Genomic DNA, 11,042 nt, shown 5'->3' on the forward strand with positions numbered 1-11,042 from the left:
TCTGAATAGTTACTTTTGATGGGCTATGGACAGGGGTTGGAGCTGGTTTTGGGTAAATTCCCTTTGCAAGATTGTCTCAACACAAACACAAAGAAATGCCCATCGGTGTGTGGAGTCAAGATGGAAAGAAAAGGTTTCCATAAAAGCAAGTTATGTTGCAATAAATGCCCCACATTAACAGTCGCTACTGTTAAGTGTTAATTGGTTCACTTGGTAGCCAAGTGAGAAACTTGATGGCTTGAGCTCTACCTGGACAAGGTCTGCATTATGCCCAACTGGCATCCCAATACAGTGCCAAGGAGGTACTAAAATACTGGGAAACAGTGCCCTTGAGTTGAGATGTTAAAATCTCATCTGTCTACTCTGGTGAACACTAGATGTCAAATGGCACTCAATTATTTTTCCAGCACTGTAGAAAGCCCTAATAAATACATTTCTGTACCCAAATGATGGCATTTAATCTTAGGACAATGCAGAACTATTGTTTTCATTCTCTTATTCAGTTGTCTGCATGAAAGTGTGTAATTCTCTGTGTTAATGTGGAACAGTATATTCATCTACACTGTTGGTTCTGTTTTCCTTTCCTTTCATCTTTTCTACCTATCACTAAAGTGAGGGATACCTCTGGAAAGCAAGTGAAAGAGGTTGGTGAGACAAACTCACTGCCAGAGCAATGCTGCTTATACATGCCTGCGTCTTCTGTTTGCTTCGTGCATGTGCTGTAGATGTGTATTTGTGTGCATTTCAAGCATGGCATCAGTGTTCAATATGAGTGGCTACGGATCTGTTATATTGGCCTCCTGGTGCAGTATTCAGCTTTGCAAAATATTCCCCAAATAATAACTAATCAGAGCTTGTCTTAGCATGCTTTATTTTGTTAATATATGAAGAATTTTACCTCTGTGATACTCCCATTTCATGTTCATGTGGAGCTTCCGCCATTCATTTATTTTGGAAAAGAATTGACGATAAACAAACTGAACTTTCGAAAGAAGAATTTTTATCTATGGCTGACTGCAAACATCTTGGGAGAGATGTGTATTTTTCACATTGTGGAAACCAAAGCTATAAAAATTGGGTGATTGGCATCACACATCCAGACTCTTGCTGATTCACACTATATTGTGAGTTGCCTCACGTGGCAGTAAAGATCCCATTAGGACAAGAAAAAACACTTCTTATGCATTCACAAGATGTTCCTCTTGCTAGGCTTACAAATCACAAGTGAAATGAATTTTAATAATGTGATTAATTGTACTTAGCCAGTTGTACTTTGTAATTTTGATTATGAAAAGCTGTAAATGCCAGCTCAGAAAAACAGCAAATACCGACCAATTGTTTTCAAACAGCTCACATAGCCGCAGAAAAAAAATCTTGATTATAATCTGTTGACATGTGAAAAACAAATAGTTACAAGAGCTTTCTAGCTCATGCTGGAGTAGCACCTAGCATTCCCTTACATACACTGGACAAAACAAAATGCATGTCAGGAAAGCCTAAAGGAAGAAGTGCAGTTGCAAGGGTACAAAATTGGACAACTATTTCATTATTTGGTGACGAGGGGTGGGGGGGAATCTCTCTGAGACATGGTCCCCTGGAAAATGTTGGATTGTTAAATGGGTTTTGCTGATGGGCAAAAATCATGAGCAATAAACCCACTCAACATTTATTTCCCAGAATTGCTACAGCACAGAAGGAGACCATTTGGCCCATCATGTCTGTACCAGCTCTCCAAAGGGGCAACATAACTTAGTGCCATTTCCGTGCCTCTTCCCTGTGCCCCTGCACATTGTTCCTATCCAAATGATCATCTGATGCCCCCTTAAATGTCTCGATTGAATCTGCCACCACCACAATCCAGGCCTGAACCACGTGGATGTGTGAAAAAGTTTTTTCTCCCATCACATTTGCTTCTTTTGCAAATCACCTTCTATCTATGCCCTCTTATTCATTATCCGTTCAAGAGTGGAAACATTGGTTCCAGGGAACCTGGAACCATTCTTGTGGGAACAATTTCTCCTTATCTATTGTGTCCAGCCTTCTCATGATTTTGAACATCTCTATCAAATCTCCTGTGAGCCGCCTTCTCTCCAAGAAGAACAGTCCCAACTTCTCCAATCTATCCTCTTAACTGATATTTATCATCCCTGGGACCATTCTTGTGAACCTTTGTTTGCACTCTCTTCAATGCATTCACATCCTTCCTATAGTGTGGTGCCCAGAACTGTAGAAGATCTATTGTGAAATCAGGCGTATAGAAAATAATGCAAAGCAAATTTTTTAAAACTATATTCACAAAAGCAAGAAGTATTCACAGAGTATGCACTGGGATCTATTTGAAACTGAAATTGTCCTTGTTGTCTTTAAAGCTCAGCTTCTCGCTCAGCCTTCATGTAATTAAACAAATCTTTAAAATGTGATTTGCCACTTGACTGATTTTACTTGTGTTCAACAGTAAGATCATAGTAAACTGTTTAAACTAATATTTATATGAAATCTTCACTATAATGACAAATTGCTATTCTGGGCATGGGAAACTGTTACATATCAGTGGGGTTATAGATCTCCTTTCAACGACTACTGCCAACTGAAGCAATCAGCACCAGCGCATTCTAACCCATGCTTCCTGTTTATTACAGGGAATACCCAGTGTTAGTGAAATAAAAGTCTGCCTTTGTGATTGTTTATTTGTTCATGCAAAATTGCACCTACTCTCCAGTATGCTTACACTGACTGCTGCCAAATGTTTTAAGTTCTATTTTAAATGTGAAATTTGACCTATTTTCAATATTTCTTCCATTAAAGTAAAACATGAGTCTCTTGGCATGTACTTGAGGAATATAATCTAATCTGTAATTTCATTGAAGCCATTTTTTTTCTAAAGTATAGATTACTTTTTGTTTTGTTGCACGATTCCTCCTTTCAATTACCTGAAAAAAGTGTGAACGTGAAATATTTCAAGTAAATTTTCATCAGGAGGATCTCCCCTCTAAATGTCTCTGTCATAGTATCTACATTTTAAAAAGATTCTTGTGCATGTGCATGGACTGCTTAACTTTTTTTAGGTTGATTTCCTTTGGGTAACATAAGTCTGATGAAACACGTAACAAGAATTTTTTTAAAATTAAAACGAAAGGCTGGTTCAAAGCAAACGTATCAGCTGGCAGTTCACTATGACAAAATGGTGATGTTATAGAACATAGAACAGTTCAGCACAGAACAGGCCCTTCGGCCCACGATGTTGTGCTGAGCTTTATCTGAAACCAAGATCAAGCTATCCCACTCCCTATCATCCTGGTGTGCTCCATGTGCCTATCCAATAACCGCTTAAATGTTTCTAAAGTGTCTGACTCCACTATCACTGCAGGCAGTCCATTCCACACCCCAACCACTCTGAGTAAAGAACCCACCCCAGACATCCCTCCTACATCTCCCACCATGAACCCTATAGTTATGCCCATCGTAATAGCTCCATCCACCCGAGGAAATAGTCTTTGAACGTTCACTCGATCTATCCCCTTCATTTCACAAACCTCTATTAAGTCTCCCCTCAACCTCCTTATATAGCAGAAATACTGACATATTTACGGGAAATAGTGGACATTTATTGTAACACCATCTTTGCCGGTCTTAGCAGCAATGGACCCATTTTGTAATAATCAATTCAATTGAAAATGTCACAGGAACAGTTTATTTGAACACAACACTGATTTCTCTCCGTAAACTTTGCCAGAATAAAAGAAGACAGTATTTTTATTGTTGACCTTTACTATCCACATTCACAATGGCGAAACGCCAAATCTATTTTAGCTGAAGATATCCCACCCAGTCTTTTAGCAAGTTTTAATAGAGTACAATGGAATACTATACACACCAATTTCTGGGTTAACAATTAGTCACAGTTAAAAGTTGTTCATTTTTAAACCAGCTCAGTATGGATTGAAAATTTAACAAGTAATCTGAGTTTTGTCAGACATGGGTACTCCCTCAAGCACTTACTTGCTGGTAGGATTGCTAGACAGACATCAGAAATGAGAAATCCAAGGTACATTTCCTTTTCTAGCTCAGGGGAAATTAGGCCAAGTGTAGCATTGCCAGTGGCAACAAATTTAACAGTAGCACCTCTAATAGCACATCAACTGAAATTAGTTAACTTGGACAAGAGAATCGAAGCTGAGACCTTTTTGGTCTGCCATCTTAGCACCACACGTGGGAATGAATTGAGCAGCTCATCCATTACAAAGCTTACAAAAATGCTACTTAATTGGTGGGAAAGGATTATATGTTGGAGGAAGTTTTGCTCCGTTTTGATTAAAGTAAGTGTAACCACAATAGGTCAATAAAAGAAAAAATATCTATTTTTGAAAGTGCCTCTTGAGTTTAATGTCTTTTAACTAATTCCCTGATCAAAACAAAATTAAAAATCATGATATTGTTTCTTGCCTTCTCAAGTGCAGATTATCTTACACCATTATTACATCTTTGATTATTCACCAATCATAGCGGGAGCTGTGAAAGTAAACTTCAGTGCTACCTTGCCCGTATACTCCAAAAATAAAAACCATTGGGTTAATTCAGTTTTCATAGTAACTCCTTGGATTTACATCTTCACAGAGGACATCATGATTTCTAAGGTGTTTACAAAATTCACACTCATCCACTTTCCTCCTGCTCAATGTGGTGCATATGGAATCCTGACCCGCTCATCTAGAGCCGCTCTGCCTATCTCTTGCTCTCTCGGGGTGTAATGTAAGAGGTTAACCACTATAAGACCTGCCCAAAGTAAAGCTGATAATCCTCTCTGGTTTCTTTGCTCTCTGCAGGTAACAATGTAGGCAGTCTCTTCCATATGGTGGACGACCTGGGCCGAGCAATGGAAACCTTGGTGACGGTCATGACCGATGACGAGACAGCAGAGTAACCAGATGTGCTTTATCACAACATTGGCTTCAGATGTCAAGCATGGTTTTTATATGTTCATACAAAATATAAATGGATTGGACCGTACAGGTTTACAAGTTTAAAAAAAAAAGAAAACATCTATTTTTTTGTGAAAGGTAGTGGTAATATACCGCAGATTTCAGTAGTTTCCTAAGTCTGTTATTGTTTTGTTAACAATGGCAGGTTTTACAGTTCTATGCAATTGTACAAAAAATAGAATGAAAACATATAAAATCTTGGTAGCTACATACCTTGCCATTTCTTTTTATGGAGCGTGTTTCGGATTGTTAAATTTGTAACAATTATGAAGATTGTTCACTAAAAGGGTGCTTTCTTACAAAATATACATAATTTTATTGTTTATAATCCCCCATCCCCACAAGAAGACAATTTTGAAATTGTAATTGTAATTGCATTTGTCTTTGCATCATTACAGCTCTAACCATATAAGCAAAAATGTTCATGATCAGTGTTGTTCTTTTTTTCTTCTTAATCAGTAAAATATTGTAGCACATAGCAGTACCAAAACTCTTCATCTGACATTCATTCCCAAAGCTCCTTTTTCTTTTAATGAAATGCCAGGAATGAATCGCTGCATCTCCCAGGAAATCACAATCACTTGAGCATAACAATCACACGTTGGAGAGCTCTTATTTGTTAGACACTAGAGATTTTATCTACAAAAATCAATATTAATTACCATGTTATTTCTACCTCATTTTTTGTTTTTGGATAATTTTTAACAGATTAAACACCCATGTAGTTGTCATTCAAAACAAAAATGCTTAAATTTAAAAGTTTGATGCATAAAATCTTCCAATAGACGTCTCAAATTAAATCACACAAATCGCCTCTCCATTAACAGACAGACGTTTTTGAGGGCATATGTGGCTGTTTGCAGTTACATTATCTTTCTAAGGCAACCTTGAACCAACTTTTTTAAAGACATCATCAGTTTTCTAATCCGTTTAAATAAGGTACAAACTAAGGGTTAGTTTACTACAGATGTTGCTGCTAAACTAGGTATTTGCTTGCAGCAACTGTGTTCTCAGTTGTGATTTCATTAAATAGAATATTAGTTTTTTGGGGTGAGTCAGAAAAAAGCAGATGCAAAATATGAATTACTGTTACCTTAAAAATATCACAAGAAACATTTGAGTTCACTTTGTATGACCTGAATGTATTTGACTATGGAAGTAATCAGTATAACTTGGTGCATAAATATCACTATGGCATGTTAAGTCATTTTAACCAGTATTGTTTGTTATTCAAATATCATCATAATATATTGCATTATGCATTATGTTAACATCTTCAATACATATACTAATTGTTTTGTAAAGTATATTTTCCTGCATAATCACCACATACCAAGTTTTCACACAATATATGCCTTACTATTGTATTATATATTGCTTTACTGTGTATACAAATAAAGCACGCAGTTATATTAATTACATTGGCTCTTTATTTACATGTTGCAATGCAAAGCATGCTATTTGGTTTCAATCATAACTACTGTGAAGAAGACAACAGCAGCTGATAGTTATTGATTAGGTTATGGTTAATAGTGATACTTTATAAGGTGTTGATTTCTCTGCTCATCAATTCTTCATAATGCAGCCATCGCATTTACCATTGGCTGTGATGAATCTTGAACTGTTGTCAGGAGGTTGTGGACCCAAGTCTCATTCCAGCTGAGCACAAGAATTTAGACTGACACTCCAGTGCAGTACTGAGGGAGTGCTGAACTATTGGAAATGCTGTCTTTTGGATGAACTGTTAAAGCCAGGCATCATCTGCCTGCTCAGGTGCACATAAGATCCCAGGGCAGCATTTTGAAGAGTTGGGGGTTAATCCTGGTGTCTTGGCCAATATTTATGCCTCAGTCAACATCACAAAAACAGATTACCTGGTCATCACCGCATTACTGTTTGTGGTAGTTTGCTGCATGTAAATTGGCTGCCATGTTCCCTACATTCATAACAGTGACTGCACCTCAAAAGTACTTCATTACCTGTGCAGCTCTTTTGGGATGTCCTGAGGGAGTGCAAGTCTTCTTTGCATCCCTATGAAACAGGTAAATTATAAATATCTTGGAAGCCAGTGTCAGCTGTCTTTTTGTTTGCAATTGTTTTTTCAAAATGGTCATTGCATGTATATACTGTAAAATAAATTCCCAACCACCTTGAAGAAGCAGCTGAGATTTGCAAAATGTTAACACCCATTCACATCAGCATTCAGCTCTGTTCACTGAACAGTTTGGTAGTCTAAATTCCAGTGTCATTTCAAAATTCCTCTCACTTCGAGCAGAGTATTATTCAATTCTACTGAGCAATATTACTTCAGTCACAGGACGAAAAGGGGGGAAAATGCGATGACAGTATTTAAGCTAGTACCCTTCCTGCCTGGGTATTGAAGCAGCTACAGGCCTCCCTTCAAATGGTCTCTCCTTCGCAATACAGTGGCCTAGCTGTGGGAATTAAGGATAGTTAAAGGAAATAGCATGGATACGGATTAAAACTGATACTGATTAGTGTGTACTGATTTGTATGTCATTTGTGGCATAATAAACAGTTAAAAGAATACTGACTTGTGAGCCTTCAGCAAGGTGGGACTCTGGGACTGGATGGAATTAGAGTGTAAGATGGAAGATATTGTATCACCTGCCTACAAGTTTCCTCCAGCCTACATACATCTCAGACCTCTATAATCTCTCATAATTTAGATAATATGCCTCTTTCTTATTCGTGCTGCCAAAATGGACAACCTTACATTTTACCACATTATACTCCATTTGCCAGATCTTTGCCCACTCACCGAACCTGTCAATATCCTTTTGTAGCCTCCTTATATCCTGTTGTTTTATGACGATTTTGCAGTTGAAATATGATAGATGGTGTGTTTTTCTAGAAGCTTTGAAATTCTCATTCTAGTTCTAGATCAGAGAAATGAAGTTAGATCCTTTTTTTTTTGAGGAAGTGACAAAAACGGTTGACGAAGGAAGGGCCGTGGATGTCGTCTATATGGATTTCAGTAAGGCATTTCACAAAGTCCCACATGGCAGGTTGGTTAAGAAGGTTAAGGCTCATGGGATACAAGGAGAAGTGGCTCGATGGGTGGAGAACTGGCTTGGCCATAGGAGACAGAGGGTAGTGGTCGAAGGGTCTTTTTCCGGCTGGAGGTCTGTGACCAGTGGTGTTCCGCAGGGCTCTGTACTGGGACCTCTGCTATTTGTGATATATATAAATGATTTGGAAGAAGGTGTAACTGGTGTAATCAGCAAGTTTGCGGATGACACGAAGATGGCTGGAATTGCGGATAGCGAAGAGCATTGTCGGGCAATACAGCAGGATATAGATAGGCTGGAAAATTGGGCGGAGGGGTGGCAGATGGAATTTAATCCGGATAAATGCGAAGTGATGCATTTTGGAAGAAATAATGTAGGGAGGAGTTATACAATAAATGGCAGAGTCATCAGGAGTATAGAAACACAGAGGGACCTAGGTGTGCAAGTCCACAAATCCTTGAAGGTGGCAACACAGGTGGAGAAGGTGGTGAAGAAGGCATATGGTATGCTTGCCTTTATAGGACGGGGTATAGAGTATAAAAGCTGGAGTCTGATGATGCAGCTGTATAGAACGCTGGTTAGGCCACATTTGGAGTACTGCGTCCAGTTCTGGTCGCCGCACTACCAGAAGGACGTGGAGGCATTGGAGAGAGTGCAGAGAAGGTTTACTAGGATGTTGCCTGGTATGGAGGGTCTTAGCTATGAGGAGAGATTGGGTAGACTGGGGTTGTTCTCCTTGGAAAGACTGAGAATGAGGGGAGATCTAATAGAGGTATACAAGATTATGAAGGGTATAGATAGGGTGAACAGTGGGAAGCTTTTTCCCAGGTCGGAGGTGACGATCACGAGGGGTCACGGGCTCAAGCTGAGAGGGGCGAAGTATAACTCAGACATCAGAGGGACGTTTTTTACACAGAGGGTGGTGGGGGCCTGGAATGCGCTGCCAAGTAGGGTGGTGGAGGCAGGCACGCTGACATCGTTTAAGACTTACCTGGATAGTCACATGAGCAGCCTGGGAATGGAGGGATACAAACGATTGGTCTAGTTGGACCAAGGAGCGGCACAGGCTTGGAGGGCCGAAGGGCCTGTTTCCTGTGCTGTACTGTTCTTTGTTCTTTGTTCTTGGATTATTTCCCTGTTGTGGAGCAGATTATTATACAACATAACCTCAGGAAACCCAGCACAGAACAATCGTTTATTAGCCAATGCGTTGGGAGAGCACAACCTCAGAAGAATCTCTGGAGCACTCTACCCAGCTGAAGAACCATGCTATATTTATACACTGTAAGTCACATAGGCAGGGCACTATTTACATTCCAACATTGTCTGGTTTAGGCTTTACATTAAAAATTTGTGTGTTCTCACAAGGCAGGGTGTCTGCTATCCCAAGAACTATCTGTTTTTCTTATCTCTCTTCGGCTTCTTTTAGTCTATTCCCTTGTGCTTGTTGCTACCAGGCTTACACTGCTAACTATCTGCTAATTCAGGCCATCTAGTTATTACTAGAGGCCTCGAGGCATACTAGCTTACTGTTCACCCACATAAGCAGTCTGTGTTTATATCAACATGTTCTTTCCCTTCCTTGTGGAATTTTACTTAAACTATCTAAGTTTTACATAGATTCCCTACTCCCTTGTGATGAAACATTTAACCATCATAGCGATCCCTTAATAACCCATTCTTGCTATTTGTCCTAAGAAATTGTTGTAATAAATCATATTCAATATTTCCCTCTAATACTCACCTTTAGTATTTGTCTGCATGATAACAAAGGTTTTGACTAGCAAAGTATGGATCTGGAGATGGGACCTTTCTGCATTTTGGCAATCCTTCAGTGAATATTTGGCAAAATAAAAGCTCAGTATTTGCCAGTCTATTTTATGGACTTAGATATGGCAACAATTAATCATTTTTGTCGCAAGTATTTTAATTTCTCTACTTTTGTTAGGGCATCTACAAACCACATTCAACTAAAGAAATGAACCTTGCTGACTGATAATGGATCCACAGAAAGTTATAAGTGGTGGCAATTAAGTCAGACAGCTTGATTTGTGTTAATATGTTTAACTAGGCAAACTTTTAATTTGTACCTATCAGCTATTGTGTTTCGAACCATGTGGTACTTTTGAATCATTAGTTTTTAGCCTAGCTAGAATTTAATTATGCAACTGTTTAATTATTTAATTCAAGCATATTAAAAACATGAACTACAGAAAACTTACTTTTGAATGAGGGATGGTATGTAGAGGTATAACTACTTTTCTTGATTTTATATTAGTAACCCAGACCTGGAGTACAGGGCGCAATTTAAAAATCTGAAGATGATGCAAGATTTGGAAATAACATGAACTCTGAGGAGGGTAGTGATAGAATTCAAGAGGGTACAGACAGGCTGGTGGAATAGGCAGGCATAGTCGATTACGTTTAATGTAGAGAAGTGTGAAGCGATACAACTTGCTCAGAAGAATGGGGAAAGGTGACAGAAAATAAAGGGCACAATTCTAAAGGAAATGCAGGAGCAGAGGGACCTGAGTGTATATGTGTATGAATCATTGAGTGTGGCAGAGCGGCTTGAGAAAGCAGTTAATAAATTATACTGAATCCTGCACTTTATGAATAGGGGTAACAGAGTATAAAAGCAAGTAAGTTAGAAACCTTCATAAACATTCCTCAGCCTCAAGGGAAAGAATGTGAATGTTTTAGAAAGGGTGCAGCAATGATTTACGGGAATGGTTCCAAGGATGTGGATGGATTGGCAAAGCTGAGGCTGTTCTCCTTGGAGAAAAGAAGATTGAGAGGAGATTTGTTAGACGTGTTCAAAATCATGAACAGTTTGGATAAAGTAAAGGGGGAGAAATCATTCCCATCAGCAAAAGGGCAGGAACCCTTAAGGTGATTGACAAAAAAAGCAGAGGCAACATGAGGAAAAAACCTCTTCATGCAACAAAAGGTTTGGATCTGGAATGTAGTGCCTCAGGTGGAGACAGATTCAGTTGTGGTTTTCAAAAGGGAACTGGATAATTATCTGAAG

The 11,042-nt window shown here is 38.9% G+C and overlaps 1 protein-coding gene across 14 annotated transcripts in view; it reads left to right on the forward strand.

Annotated features, from left to right (window-relative positions):
* LOC144506416 (dystrophin-like) overlaps positions 1–6,398 on the forward strand; it is a 1,861,003-nt gene extending 1,854,605 nt beyond the window's left edge. For 11 of the 14 annotated variants that reach the window (XM_078232503.1, XM_078232505.1, XM_078232510.1 and 8 more), the window contains one exon: positions 4,824–6,398. In XM_078232503.1, the coding sequence (XP_078088629.1) occupies positions 4,824–4,921 (98 nt within the window). In that variant the 3' untranslated portion in view covers positions 4,922–6,398. Of the gene's footprint in view, positions 1–612; positions 645–4,823 lie in introns of all 14 variants that reach the window. The other 3 variants (XM_078232507.1, XM_078232508.1, XM_078232514.1) reach the window with 1 other exon arrangement.
* Positions 6,399–11,042: the final 4,644 nt, after the last annotated feature.

Source organism: Mustelus asterias, chromosome 17 (genome assembly GCF_964213995.1).
Source record: "Mustelus asterias chromosome 17, sMusAst1.hap1.1, whole genome shotgun sequence".
NCBI classification, from domain to species: Eukaryota; Metazoa; Chordata; class Chondrichthyes; order Carcharhiniformes; family Triakidae; genus Mustelus; species Mustelus asterias.